The sequence below is a fragment of the Ailuropoda melanoleuca genome, chromosome 16 (assembly GCF_002007445.2).
Source record: "Ailuropoda melanoleuca isolate Jingjing chromosome 16, ASM200744v2, whole genome shotgun sequence".
In the NCBI taxonomy this organism is placed as follows: domain Eukaryota; kingdom Metazoa; phylum Chordata; class Mammalia; order Carnivora; family Ursidae; genus Ailuropoda; species Ailuropoda melanoleuca.
This window is the reverse complement of record NC_048233.1, coordinates 34,288,498-34,304,236: the sequence shown is the minus strand read 5'-3', so window position 1 is coordinate 34,304,236 and position 15,739 is coordinate 34,288,498. Positions and strand designations below refer to the sequence as shown.

General features: G+C 38.2%; 1 protein-coding gene across 5 annotated transcripts in view; it reads left to right on the top strand.

Moving 5' to 3' along the window:
• Positions 1 to 15,739, top strand: part of ADAMTS20 (ADAM metallopeptidase with thrombospondin type 1 motif 20) — a 175,399-nt gene that overhangs the window by 134,721 nt on the left and 24,939 nt on the right. For 3 of the 5 annotated variants that reach the window (XM_034645966.1, XM_034645963.1, XM_034645962.1), the window contains 7 exons: positions 6,328 to 6,501; positions 6,577 to 6,747; positions 11,946 to 12,146; positions 12,699 to 12,828; positions 13,033 to 13,127; positions 13,213 to 13,307; positions 13,820 to 13,953. In XM_034645966.1, the coding sequence (XP_034501857.1) occupies positions 6,328 to 6,501; positions 6,577 to 6,747; positions 11,946 to 12,146; positions 12,699 to 12,828; positions 13,033 to 13,127; positions 13,213 to 13,307; positions 13,820 to 13,953 (1,000 nt within the window). The remainder of the gene's footprint in view (positions 1 to 6,327; positions 6,502 to 6,576; positions 6,748 to 11,945; positions 12,147 to 12,698; positions 12,829 to 13,032; positions 13,128 to 13,212; positions 13,308 to 13,819; positions 13,954 to 15,739) is intronic. The other 2 variants (XM_034645964.1, XM_034645965.1) reach the window with 2 other exon arrangements.

The following is a 15,739-nucleotide window of genomic DNA, read 5'->3' as shown; positions in this document are numbered from 1 at the left end:
TTTGTATTTCTACAATTCCATATTTTCTATATTTTCAAAATACATAAATCCATATTTATATATTTTCAGAAATTTCTGATGTATACATATATATATCTCTTATAACCTGAAAAGATAGTAAATCTTGAGTCCCCATAGCCACTGACCAAGAACCCCCAGAACCTCTTCCCTCTTCCCAAGCAATGTTTCTACCATTGAAGATAGGCTAGAGCCCCAGGACAGGGAGGATGTCTTTTTTGCTCTGGGGCTGAGTAAACTCTGCTTCTCTCTTCTGGCTGGTGCTAGTAGTTCTGTTCTTAGATTTCTATGCTGCCTGCTCACTCTCTTCCTTTCTCCTCTTTCTTGATACTTAAGATGGCCTTTCTTTGAGTGGGCTGAGATGACTAACTCTCTGGTTTAAGGCATGTATCAAGAAGATTTTCAAGACAGAAATATCTTTATCTCTGCAAGAAAGGTGAAGAAATGTAAATAGGAAGGGAGCAACAAGGGACAGTCACTTCCTGACATTGCTTGGAGAGGAGAAAACAACCACTAAAGAGGCTAAGTAGCTTGCACAGATCACAGACCAAAAGAGCGCGTGCGCGCGTGTGTGGAGGGGGAAGGACTTGAACACAGGTCTATCTGAGCTTTCCTTACTATAGTTGCTGTCATAATTATTACATTATTATCATTATACATCAGCTCATTCTTACATTTCCTTAGCAACATATCTCCACTCTTACGAGGGCACCTAAAGTCAACAAGTGTAACTTGTCGTTGTGTCACACAGAGTAATGCATTCAATAGAAATCTAATTTCTATGTTGCACTGAATTCATTGCAAGCTTATTTATATTTTTTAAAAAGTATGTTGCATAAGTATAAGATATATATGGATTTTACAGCTTAGGGAACATAATAGAGTTTAGTTGATCATATATTAAATATGCTGTAGTTGTTTAAATTATTAGCAGCATATTATGCATTGTCCACAATAGCCAAATCATGGAAGGAGCCGAGATGCCCTTCAACAGATGACTGGATTAAGAAGCTGTGGTCCATATATACAATGGAATATTACTCAGCTATCAGAAAGAACGAATTCTCAACATTTGCTGCAACATGGACGGCACTGGAGGAGATAATGCTAAGTGAAATAAGTCAAGCAGAGAAAGACAATTATCATATGATTTCTCTCATCTATGGAACATAAGAACTAGGAGGATCGGTAGGGGAAGAAAGGGATAAAGAAAAGGGGGGTAATCAGAAGGGGGAATGAAACATGAGAGACTATGGACTATGAGAAACAAACTGAAGACTTCAGAGGGGAGGGGGTGGGGGAATGGGATAGACTGGTGATGGGTAGTAAGGAGGGCACGTATTGCATGGTGCACTGGGTGTTATACGCAACTAATGAAGCATCAAACTTTACATCGGAATCTGGGGATGTACTGTATGGTGATTAACACAATATAATAAAATAAAATTTAAAAAAAAAAAAAAAAGAACTTTCCAGGTGGAGAGCCCAATGCCCTCAGGTGGGAGAAAGCTGCTTATGTTCAAGATATAGCAGAATAGTAAGGACATAAGTTGCTTTAATGCAGTAAAACATTTTCCAAATATTAAGGTTAGATTGCCCATGTAAATAATTTTAAAGAGTTTATTAAAAGGTATAAAAGGAACACATCACTATCTAATGCTGTGTGGATTTTCAAAGAGTTTTAAATACATTCTAACAGCTAAAAACAGGCAAAGCAAGTGATTCCAAGTGTTTTACTTAATATGACTTGTTTTGTTTTTTTAATTGAAGAATGACATTTTCTTGTCAGGTAAAACCCCACTACCTGGATAAGAATGGGCAATTTTTTCCAGTGATCAATAGATAAATACATTAAACATCCACAAAATGCAATTAAAAAAAAATTATTAGCAGCATATTAGGCTATATAAATGATGGATAGCATTCATATCTTTGGTGCAGATCCTGCTCAGATTTTTGGAGCAGTGCCTATTCCAGAGGACCCACATTTTAAGAAAAGCATTGACAAATTTACCAAATCCCCAGAGAAGTACGATTAAATGGTTACAACTATTCTGTCAGCCCCACTGTGTTCTCTTGCAAGTTGGAAAAGCCCTGATGTTTATTGGCTTAAACTCAAAGACATTTCTTCTTTACATAACAAAACTAGGTCACTGGTTTTAAGTTTGATTCAGCAGCTTTATAATGTCAAAGTGCTGGACTGGCATCTCTGTGATGTTATTGGTCAACTCCTATTGGTCATAAAATAGCTATCACTGTTTTAGGCCTTATACCATCATACGTTCGCCCATGAAAGTGAATATGTATTTGTTCTGTGTTGGGAAGGAAGACAAATTCTGGACAATGGGTAAATGTTTAACGAAGAATATTTCAGCTCAAAATAACTGAGTATTCGCTAACCTTAGAGTCACCCAAAAAACGGAATGACCACTTTCAGGATGTAGTGAATGTACCCCGATTGAGGATAGGAAAGTATGGGTAGGTTTGATGGCCCTTCGTTTACTATTGCTGTAAAAGGAATTTCAAAATTGATGAGAAATTGAAGTTACATATTCCTAGAGTCTCTCCTAACCCCAAATGCTCTACTATTGCGAATACTACTGCTCCATTATTGACTCACTTGAAATAAGCCACAGTCACAAATAACTACGAGGAAATCAAAACCTAAATCTTAATAGGAAATAATAAATAATGCACCAAGAGAGAAGACTTCATATTTGCATTTTAAATAATTTCTGAAATAGCAGTTTGATGAACCTATTTTTGCAATGCACGTTCTAACATTTCTTTAAGCCTGCTCTACAGTAGCTAAAATGGCTACAGTACCTGTGGATTGGCTAAAATTCACCTTCTCCAATTCCACTGTCCAGTCTTTCAAGTGCCAGTCTGTGTGGTATTATAGTATATTACATATAAATAGGATATTTGGCTGATTTTTCCTGTCTGAATTAACTATGCAGCATTGGTGAGTTAGTATATTCAATCATTTGTGTTGTACTTGTAATTACGGTCTCATATCGCCTTCACATTAGATCTCTGGATTTTTAAAAAAGATAATATGGAACATGCTTATAAATAAGTAATTCTATTAAGCTGTTAAATAAGGGTGACTGTTTTAGAGTTAGAAGCATTCCTTGAGAATTCATGCTTGTAAGTCACTCGACTAAAGAGTGAGTAATCATATCTTCACAACATCCACCACTGTAGGGGGACCTGGCCGGGCAAAATTTCTGCTTTGGAAATGTTGAATTTGAGGTGCCTTTGACATATCTATGTAGAAAACATATGGAATTTCTGTAAATACATAATACATTCTTTTTTTAAAAAAAGATGTTATTTATTTATTTATTTATCTATCAGAGAGAGAGGGCACAAGCAGGAGCGGCAGGTAGAGGGAGAGGGAGAAGCAGGCTCTCTGCTGAGCAAGGAGACCAATGTGGAACTCGATCCCAGGACCCTGGGATCATGACCCGAGCCAAAGGCAGATGCCCAACTGACTGAGCCACCCAGGTGTCCCACATGAAGCATTCTTGCAAACACATGCAAATGTAAATGTCAAGGTCAGAATTAGGATCGAGGCAGGAGAGAACAGATTTAGAAAATTGGTGCATGAAAGAAACTGCTCAGGAGCGCTCAGGGTATAAAGAGAACCAGGTTATAAACAGAATCCCCGGATATGCTAACATTTAAGGCTTAACTGAGAAAACAGAGTCAGTTAAGGACTCTCAAGAAGGAGCGATTTAAGAATAGAGTACCTGGAACCAGAAGGGATTTCAATCACAGCTGGAATGGCTCCACATAAAGTGGTCAGTGCTGCTGGATGTGTCCATGAGATTAAGAAAAGATTTGAAATGTTTTTGTTGGATCTAGCAGTTAGGGTTATTGATGACATTTGGTTCAGAAATACTTCATTTAAGCCATATATTCTCTTTTCTGTTCAAATCTAAAATTGCATCAGTTTACTTTTTTGTACTCTTTAAAAAAAAAAACTGAAAAGCAAAAGGTTACTTGTTTTCTTCCAAGAAGTAGACCATTTTTTTTTTCCTTTTAGGGAAGAGGTCCACATAGTAGTTACCCACAGTCACAGTAGATTTTTCTAAACATGCGCTATAACCAGAGGACCAATAAACCACTGTTTTATTGAATTTTAGAAAATTATATTTGTCTGCTAGAACTTCTTGCTAAGCTGTGTTTTGTGAATTATTTTTTCCAGGAAATTTTTTTTTCAGGTTTAGAGGCAGGAAGTTTTTCAAATGTAGCTTATATTTCTGAAATTATCCCTGGAAAATGTTTGCAGGAGCCTTTTTTTATTGGCTAAACATTTTCACAAGAGGTTCAGATAAGCTAAACTACCTCCAGACATTTTAGTCTACTTAATATTGTACCCTGAATAAAACATACATTAAATTATTGTTGTCTCCACACAATGGAGCTGTTTTTTGTGAAAACACTCAATGGGGGCAAAATTCAACTGCCTAAGCATAAAATGAAGGTAAGTGTAAGCTATGTAGATAATACTATTCTTCATAGGTTTAAAAAATGTATATAAATTATTTTCAAGTCAGTGGTTATGGCTTATACCCATTGCTTATACCCACTGCTTATACTGCTTATAATTCTAAATTTTCAAGCATATTTGGAGTAAAATGCAACAACAGTTTGTATGAGGAATTCAAGTCTACAAGGTGAACCAAGTTCTGTGTTATTGTGGGATCTAAATATTTTTTCATTCATGGTAAATCCATATTCTGCAGATATATATTTATTGTTGTGGAAAAAGAAATTTGCCACTCTGAGACTCCTGCAGAAATATAGAACTTGGTGAAGGACCTGATTTTTTAAAAAAGATTTATTAATTTATTTTCAAGAGAGAGAGAGGGAGAACAAATGAGGGGAGGGGCAAAGAGAAGAGAATCTTCAAGCAGCTATCCCGCTCAGTGCAGAGCCTGATGTGGGGCTCCATCTCATGACCCCGACATCATGACCGGAGCGGAAATCAAGAGTCAGACGCTTAACTGACTGAGCCACTCAGATGCCCCAAAGGACCTGATTTTTTTACCCTTACAGTATCACAGGGAACAGTAATGAGACCACAGATATTCCTCAGTGGGACTTCCAATCCCTTCTGGAATCACAAGGAGTATAGAAAACTAAACTTGCAAATTAAATACCCCTGGGCGTTCTCCACACTTTATTAATGTTGGCACCATAGCTTTTGGTTGTAGCCAAGCTCTGTTGTAATATGACCTGGCATTTTAGAACTGCAAGGGCCCTGAGAGGTTACCAAATCCTTCCCCATTCCCCTCAGGCAGCACAAAGACAGCTTGGCATCTAGAATCAGAAATAACTGAGCCTCATCTTGCTAACTAGAGGCAGGATCTCAGGTCCTCAGCACTGCTTGTCAGAGGTAGAGCTGTTGTCAGGAATAAATGTATGGAAATGTTCTATGACATTTTACAAATAATACAGAATCTTCTTTGTGCACATAAGGAAAATGAGATTTGGAAATGCTAAGACAAGATGATCTAAGTTTACAGTTTATACAACGAACTTCCCCAAACACTTGTCCAATGAAAGATAATCACGAATCAACAGATTAGCAAATATTTGGATCCCCAAACTGTAGTAGGTGCTGCAAGTATGAAGATGAATATAACACAAGCTTGAAAATTATTATTCCTTTGAGGGAGATTATGCAGATAGTATAAGGATTTAAATGATATTTAAAAGCAATGTCGTAGGGGCGCCTGGGTAGCGCAGTCATTAAGCCTCTGCCTTCAGCTCAGGGAGTGATCCCGGCGTTCTGGGATCGAGCACCACATTGGGCTCCTCCGCTGGGAGCCTGCTTCTTCCTCTCCCACTCCCCCTGCTGTGTTCCCTCTCTTGCTGGCTATCTCTCTGTCACATAAATAAATAAAATCTTTAAAAAATAAATAAAATAAAAACAATGTCATAGAATAGCTTCATTGTGCAGTGAGTTCAAAAGATATTAAGAATGTTTAAGTCAGAATAGAGAGTTATCAGTTGGGATGGAGTGACTGATACAACTTGTCACATAGCTTGTCATAGTGTCCATAAGGTTTGAGTAGGTATTGCAAAATAAAGAAAATTTATTTGCACATTTGTATAGACGTTTCACACTCTACAGTCTTAAAAATACTAATTGCATGTATTTTCTATCTAATGCCTGATGTAATATCAGGCTATGTTTGAAAGAAACAAGAAAACAGGCCATGGTACTATTTTGCCATCTTTACATAATTTGATATTTGTTAGCTAATTGTTCAAATCATCTGGGCTTCTCTGTAGTGCTCTGTGACCTGTGGCTCTGGAGTTCAGCAAAGGGATGTGTACTGTAGACTCAGAGGCGTTGGTCGGGTGGCTGAAGAAATGTGTGATCGATCCACCCGGCCTTATTTTCAGCAGCAATGTTGGCATCAGGACTGCACACAGTACCAGTGGGTGGCAGGAGAGTGGCTGAACGTGAGTATCGACAAGCAGACTTTCAAAAACACTGCATGAAAGGATGTGTTATTCATTTTGTCATTGCACTTCTAGTGTTCAACATCATGTAACAAAAAAGAGACACATCGGCAAGTGAAGTGCACTGATACACAAAACATTCAAGTGAATGAGAGTTTCTGTGATCCTTCAACCAGACCTCTTTCAATCAAAAAGTGCAGGAACCCTTCCTGCAGGTATATTGTGGTAACAGGAGACTCATCACAGGTAAGGCAAAGAAAGAAAGTTAAGAAATTTTGCTCCTGGAAAAAACAACTGAGTCTCAAAGTTGATGCAGTTGAAACTGTTTCTAAATTTGCACACGGGGGCTGGAGGGGATGCCTGGGTGGCTCAATTGGTTAAGCATCTGCCTTCAGCTCAGATCATGATCCCAGGGTCCTGGGATCAGCCCCACATGGGGCTCCCTGCTAGTGGGGACTCTGCTGCTCCCCCCTGCTTGTGCGCAAGCTCTCTCTGTCTCTCTCTCAAATAAATAAACAAAATCTTTAAAAGAATTTTGACTACGGGAGCAGATAATGGTATGCGTATCAACCTAGGGAGTGGAACCACTGACATTTGGGTGGTGCAGTTAGAGTAATAGTAACATGCACGTTAGTTAACCTTTAGTTTAGTTCTGTGCTAGTTCAGTTCTAAGTGTCAGTTGGGGCTAAGTGTGAAATCAGCTACCGGGACAGTGTGGCACACTGGCCCTGAGGAGTTGCCTGCTTTTTAAAAAGAGCTTTTTGGTGTATAATTGACAAACAATAAACCACGCATATTGAAAGTATATAACTTGCTAAGTTTTGATGGGTATATACACCCATAAAACCATTACTATATTAAAAATAAAGAACATATCCATCACCCCAAAAGTTTCCTTGTGCTATTTTATACTTCCTTCCCCCTCCTTCCCAACTATAGGTAACCTAATCTGTTTTTTTTATGTTAGGAACCCCTCACTGTATTATTTTGCATTTTCTAGAGTTTTGCATAAATGGAATCACACAGGATGTACTATTTTTTGTCTGATAATTTTTTTAAAGATTTTATTTATTTGAGAGAGAGAGAATGAGGGGGGTGAGGAGCAGAGGGAGAAGCAGACTGAACAGGGAGTTCGATGCAGGACTCTATCCCAGGCCCCTGGGATCGCAACCTGAGCCTGGGATCAGCCCCACATGGGGCTCCCTGCTAGTGGGGAGTCTGCTTCCCACTCTGCTGCTCCCCCCTGCTCATGCGCGAGCTCTCTCTGTCTCTCTCTCAAATAAATAAACAAAATCTTTTAAAAAATTTGAATAAGGGGGCAGATAATGGTATGCATATCAACCTAGGGAATGGAACTACTGACAACCTAAGGCAGACACTTAACTGACTGAGCCAACCAGGAGTCCCTGTAGATTATTTTGATGATTATTAAGTATTTTGAGATTCAGTCAGTTTGCAGTATGTATCAATAGCTTATTCCTTTTGATGATTACATAATATTCCAGTTTATGTTTCTCTTCCAGTCCACTAATCTTCTGTGATGTCTGATCTGCCATTAATTCCCATCCTCTCTATTTTTTTTTAAAGATTTTATTTATTTATTCGACAGAGATAGAGACAACCAGTGAGAGAGGGAACACAAGCAGGGGGAGTGGGAGAGGAAGAGGCAGGCTCATAGCAGAGGAGCCTGACGTGGGGCTCGATCCCATAACGCCGGGATCATGCCCTGAGCTGAAGGCAGACGCTTAACCGCTGTGCCACCCAGGCGCCCCAGCCATCCTCTCTATTTTTCTTAATCCCAGACAGTGTAATATTTATCTTTAGAAGTTTGATTTCAGCTTTTTTAGTTCTTTCATGTCTCTACTTTTTGAATATACTATAATTAGGAATAACTTTTTAATGTCCTTTTCTGCTAATTCTAACATCTATGTATGTGCATTTACAATTGCAGTATTTTAATATACTCTCAAGTTTGTGCCACCAGGACCATGATCTAATGCTAGAAAATGTTATCACCTCAAGAAGAAACTCCATACATATTAGTAGTGACTCCTCATTTCCTTTTTCCCCTGAGCCCTGGACAACCACTTAACCTATTTTCTACATCTATGGATACTCCTGCTCTGGGCAGTTCACATAAATTGAATCACACAATATGTGATCTCTTGTATATGGCTTCTTTTACTTAGCATGGTATTTTTAAGGTTCCTTCATGATGTAGTAAATAGCCATCATTCATTCCTTTTTATGGATGAATAATATTCCATTTTAGGGATATGCTACATTTTGTTTATTCATCAATTCTGAATAATGTTGCTAAGAACATTTGAGTACAAGTTTTTTTTTTTATGAACACTTTTAATTCTCTTGGGTCAATACCTAGAAGTAAAATTTCTCAGTTTTATGATAACCGTTTAATTTTTTGAGGAAATTCAAAACTGTTTTCCACAGTTGCTGCACCATTTTGCAATCCTACATATTTTACACACTCCTGAAAAAAATCTCACTTGGTCATGGTGAATAATCCTTTTTATTTGTTTCTGGAATTTTTTGCTAGTGTTTCGTTGAAGATTTTTGTATCTACATTCATAAGAGATATGGGTCTATAGTTTTCTTAACTTGTGATGTCTTTGCCTGGTTTTGGTATGAGGGATATAATGGCCTTGTAGGATGAATTAGGAAGTGACCCTACTCTTCTTTCTTTTGGAAGAGTTTTGGAAAGTTTAATGCTAATTCTTCTTCAATCATTTGATGGAATTTACCAGCAAAGGCTCTGGTCCTGGGCTTTCCTTTGTGTAACGTTTTTTTGATTTTTAATTCAGTCTCTTTGTTACAGTGCTGTTCTTTCTCTCTCCATCCCAGAATGTATTGTTATTGCTGTTTGTTTGTTTAGTGACTTTTTTTTTTAAAGATTTTATTTATTTATTCGACAGAGATAGAGACAGCCAGCGAGAGAGGGAACACAAGCAGGGGGAGTGGGAGAAGAAGAAGCAGGCTCATAGCGGAGGAGCCTGATGTGGGGCTTGATCCCATAACACCGGGATCACGCCCTGAGCCGAAGGCAGACGCTTAACCGCTGTGCCACCCAGGCGCCCCGTTTAGGGACTTTTTTAAATCTCACTGTAAAGTCTGTATCCTCTGTCATGTGTAGTCGCTATAGCTTTTGCTTGATTCATTTAATTGTGAGCTATTAATTGAATAGAGATTTCCTTAGATACCTAGAACCAATCTCCAGCCTTTGCCAAGAAGCTCTGTATGTATAGGCACCTCTAACACTCAGCCAGGGAGTTGACAACTGTTCCTTAAGCTTTACATCCTGCTTTTGTGCATAGTTTAGATGTCAGTCAGAGATGAGCATGTAGGCCCTTCCCAGGTGCTTCCCGAGCATGTGTGGAGTCCTGGACATGAGCACAACCTATGCATGTCCATAGACTTCTAGATTCCTATGAATATATTAGAGCTTTTCAGAGCTGTTACAGACATTTCGTTTCCCAGGTTTTCTTTTAAGCTTTTCTGACTAGCTTATTTTTTGCTCCGTTATCCCTGCTCTGGAAGCTGCAATGTTAAACAGTGGCCTTTAATTGGGTTCAACAAATACCCCTAGGGAAAAGGTTTTTAGTACTGGGCAAGCTCTGAGTCAAGTCAAATAAAGGCAGCCTTGCAAGTGGGATCTTCTAGAAAACCATCAAACAGTTCAAATTATGACAGTTCTATGGGAAGGAGGCTTTGAAGGATGTCCAACCCAGTTCCACCTCTCTTGTGGCTGCCAGGCTGCTGGTTTTCACCACGTTTGCAGGACTATTGATTTTGAAGGCTACTATGGAGCTAGAGAGGGGATAATGGGTATACGGTAAGTTAAAACACCACAAAACTCCCTCTTCCTCCTGAGACTTAGCCTTGTTTCTTAAATAAATGCTTCCCGGATCTCTGTAAGCCTTTGGTTAATTTTCAAAGTTCTAGGAAAGTTAATTCTGACAAATTTTGCCAGTTTTCTCATTGCTTTTATGGAGGGAAGAATATTCAGAGGTCCTACATTAGATATTTTCACTCTCTCTTGGTCTGTTTTGATAGATGGATTTTTCTCCTCATTATGGGTTATATTTTCCTGCTTCTTTGCACGCTCACTAATTTTCTGATTGTGTGTTAGATATGAATTTTACCTTTATGGCTATTGGATATTTCTTACTCCTATGCATATATTTTAAGCTTCACTCTAGAATGAAGTTGTTCTCTCTGGGAACAGTTCGATCCCTTCTTGTCTTGCTCTTAAGATTTGTTAGGTCAGACCAGTGCATTATTTGGTCTAAGGCTAATTATTCCCCTCTACTGTAGCAAGACCCCTTTGAGTCCTCTACCTACTATTCCTTGTATATAAAGTTTTCCAGTCTAGCTGGAGGGAATAGGCACTCTATCTGGTCCCATGTGAGTACCAGATTCAGTAATTTGTATCTTTTGTTGGTTCATTCTCTGGCCTCACTTGGTGTCCTCACATGTGTGTGTGCACTGGTCAGAACTCCGCTGTTCCCTTGTGTTTCCTTTTCTTGTTCCAAGACCTGGAATCTCTCTCAAGGTAGCAGGTAGCAGACTAGAGCTGTTATAGGATCACTTGGTTTATTTCCATCTCCCAGGTATCACTTTATTGCCAAATGTCCAGTGTCTGAAAAGCCATTGTTTGATATATTTTTTCCAGATGTTTTTATTGCTTCAGGTTAGAAGGCAACTTATTTCATGTTACCCCATTATTGCTGGAAGCAAAAATCTGTTTGCCCATTTTTTTTTATCTTTAATGTAGTCTGTATCACTTATGTATTTTAGTCAAATTGTATTATAGATCACATTATATGTTTTAAGAAAAATGTATGCTAACTCTTATATAGTTTCTAGTAAGTTAAGGCTAATAACTATTCTTTATTTCAGGTAAGAACCCCTAATATGTTCCATTTCTCTGAAGTTGTCTACCAGGAGATAAATCTTCATCCAATTAAACTACTCTTACAGTGTAACAGAAAACAAAACCAAGGGGCGCTTGGGTAGCGCAGTCGTTAAAGCGACTGCCTTCAGCTCAGGGCGTGATCCCGGCGTTCCGGGATCGAGTCCCACATCGGGCTCCTCGTGGGGGCCTGCTTCTTCCTCTCCCTCTCCCCTGCTGTGTTCCCTCTCTCGCTGGCTGTCTCTCTGTCACATAAGTAAAATAAAATCTTAAAAAAAAAAAAACAAAAAACAGAGGCACTACAAATAGACAGTCTAGCATCCTTTCCACTTATTGGCAAACTCTGGAAATGTTCCCTAATGTCTCTGGACATTTGTTTACCTATCTGTAAATTTGGCTAATAAATAAGATTATTGTGGGAATGATATAGCCTAGTACATATTAGCACCTGGCAAATAGTAGGCCCTTAGTTTAAGGGCATCTTTTTCTCCCCTTATAATTGTGTATTTCTCAGTGTGCAGGTAACTGTGGATTTAGTTACCGACAAAGGATTACATATTGCATTGCCATCTGGCCTACTGAGAAATATAAGCTTCATCAGCTTTGGCCTATAGACTATCGAGAATGTCCTGTGCTGCCTTCCCCTCAGGTTTACAAATGCAATTTTAGGAGCTGTTTGCATATGGCCACTTGGAAAGTGGGGAGATGGAGCAAGGTCAGTATATAATTATGAATTGAAAGCCTTTGAATGAGATTTTCTAGGTGTAAGATGCCTGGTAATCTGCATGTCTAACTAGATCTCAGAGTTGTCTCCTACCCCTTTTGTCTATAAAAACCACTATCAGTTACTTGTATAAATATTTCTTTTTCTATGCTTGCTATAACCTGCTTATAAGCAGGGACCATAACTAACAACTTACTTCTGTTCCTCTGAGAGTCTTGCACAGTGACTTGTATTTTGAGTAGATGCTTAAGAAATATTTATTGGTTAAGTGAAGAAGTAAATAGATCTAACATATGAGTAATCAAAGTCATTGGCACTATATTCCATTTCCAATTTGATAGAAAGCAAGTGAATATTGCTTTGCAATCTTAGCATATAACAATAAGAAAATCTCTGTAGTCTTAATAACCATCATTAATTAATGCATATCAAGGGACGCCTGAGTGGCTCAGTCGGTTAAGTGTCTGCCTTCGGCTCAGGTCATGATCCCAGCATTCTTTTGTCCATTGTATACTTCACTGCCAAACTGTACCCTTTTCACAGTGCTCAGTGACTTGTGGAGCTGGGACAATGGAGAGAAGAGTAGAATGCATGGCTGAAAGTGGTTGGTCCAGTAACTTCTGCTTAAAGCGTTTAAAACCAGATGCTCAAAAGAAATGTTACGTCAATGACTGTAAGTAATAGACTTTAAAAATCTACATTCCTAGGAAGTTTTAATTAAAATTTCAAAGTAAATATTTGGAGAAGTCATATGTTCCACAAAACAAGACGTTTGTTTTTTCAGAGCATATTAATATTTGTGTGACTGAGCTAATACATTCATGCTCTGTTTGTAATTTGTTCAGTGTTGATAAGTTGTGTTCACTTGTCCTTGAAGGTAAAACATTTACCAGCTGCAAAGAAATCCAAGTAAAAAACAACATTACCAAGGATGGTGACTATTACCTTAACATTAATGGAAGAATAATAAAGGTATTTTGAAAACAGTTTGCATTTGATTTTAACATTGGCTGTTGACTAGAAAAAGCTTTTCTAAATGTTTGCATATTCCCTTTAGATCTATTGCGCAGGCATGCACTTGGAGAACCCCAAGGAATATTTATCATTGGTCAAAGGTGAAGAAGACAACTTTTCTGAAGTGTATGGTGTTAGGTACGAGACTTTTGGCTTATGTGTGCACTTTTATGGTCCATCAAGAGAATTAGAAGTCCCAGCTTTCAGAGTGGCACTTGAGCATCTCACAAGTGGGACAAGTAATTTTGGAGCAGGTGGACATATTAGGACCTAAGCCAGATGTCGTCCATGCCTGTTGAATACTGAAGACTTGAGTATTAACGTGCCCACAGAGAGATTGACTAAGAAGAACACTGAGGATGAGCTGTGGAACAGAGAAGAGTTTACGAGCTATGTGTATTTTAATAGAAATGTAATTAATACGTAATAAAAGCTAGGAGAACTGTAGCTGAATTATTTTCCATAAACCATTCTTGAACTTCCCTTTGAGAATTATATGTTAATTTTGAGTGATTTTTACTTCTTTCTCATTTAACTTACTGACAGTATAATATTGAAGAGTGTATCTTCCCACTTGCAAAGTTTACCATTTATCTACGTGATGGGGGAATTACAGCATATAATACAAAAATATTCTAATGTTGTTTCAGACTACAAAATCCATATGAATGTCCTTTTAATGGAAGTAGGAGGCAAGACTGTGCGTGTAAAAATGACTACCTGGCTGCTGGACACACTGTTTTCAGCAAAATAAGAGTTGATCTCAATTCCATGCAAATTAAAAGTAAGTGCTGAATCTCCAAAATAGAAAGTCTCTATTTGCTAATGAAATTCCAACAATATGCTGGCATGTGTGGTAGCCAGGGTATATAGAAGGGCCTACCATTGTGCAGTAATTGCTTAATTTATTTTTTATTTTTTATTTTTTATTTTTTTTTAAAGATTTTATTTATTTATTCAACAGAGATAGAGACAGCCAGCGAGAGAGGGAACACAAGTAGGGGGAGTGGGAGAGGAAGAAGCAGGCTCATAGCGGAGGAGCCCGATGTGGGGCTCGATCCCATAACATCGGGATCACACCCTGAGCCGAAGGCAGATGCTTAACCACTGTGCCACCCAGGCGCCCCATAATTTTTTAAAAAGAACTTATTGGGTACAAGAATTCCTTTGCAATAACATGGACCATGGGAACACTTAATAAAAATGTAGTGGTAATGACAGTGATAAGATGCTGCCCTTCCAAGATATAAGCCTCTATCTTAAAATCCCCAATTACATTAAGGACAAGGAAGTTAATATCCTCAACATAGTTGTATAAGCCTTTTGCAGGGCTTAAAGTAATAATTAACATTAGTTTCAGTTCACAATTTGTCAAGTATTTTCCTATAAATTGTCTCATTTGATCTTTTTTATAACTCTGTACTAGCTAAGGCAGAATTGCATCACATTGTTGCAAGTGATGAAATTAAGATGTATTTATAAAGTTAAGTGACTTGTCCCAATTCATACAGTTAGTAATTGGCACTGAGAGATAAAGTCCCACCCACAGATCCTAGCTTCTGTACCTGCTGCCTTTCTGGGAAGTAATTTAGAGTATAGTAAAATCAAAATATATTTATGGAACCCAATACACACTGAACATGATGCAGCCTTCCATCCTGGAGCTTGCATACCTACAAGAAAAGGCAAAGAAGTTCATTTCAGAAGCAGAAACTAAATTGCAATTGAATCACCAGTACCTAACATGGTGTATAAACTACAGGAAGAAACAAAAAAATTATTGAGACAGGGAATGCATGAGTACATAATCTCCAAATCATAGTCACATGATGATGAACTATTATTGTTAGTAATAATAGCTACCATTTCCTGAACACTCACTGTTACTGCACTGGGGAAGCATTATACTGTTATGTTTACAGCTCTGGAGTTAGACTGTCTGGGAGTAAATTCTTTGCATCCATTTCCCAGTTATGTGACCTTGGAAATATCTCTTTAAGCCTAAATTCCCTCATCTGTAAAGTGAAAAGCTGCCTCTCAGGTGTTTTTTCTTTCTTCTTTCTTTCCTTCTTTTTTTCCTTTCTGGTGAGAATTAAAAGATAATACTTGCAACATACCTAGTAAGTGCCTTGCATATAGTAAATGCTCAATAAATGTTGGTTGTTATGTATGTTGTAGTACTGCTAAGTACATAAGGGGAACTTGGTAACTTATTTGCTGTTTATTAAGCTGTTATATTTCATTATTTTATCAAACAACACTGCCATTTGCCAGGCATTAGGCTGGGCCCTGAGAATATAATGTCAAATGTATGCATTTTCAAAGTCCTGGTCTCTCTTTTCTTTCCTCCAGTTTGGGTGGCGAAAACCCAGTCTTGATTAAACATTTCCCCTGTGCTTCACTTGCAACATGAAACATGAATGTGGCCCCTTATATACTGCCCTTCTGACTGATCTCCCCTTAAATGCATGACTACGAATCTACATGCTGCTTGAGTAATCCTTTTGCCCTTCCCTAGTCCATTTCCACCCCCATTCCCCTGAATGCCTAACTAACATCTTCTCCTCTGC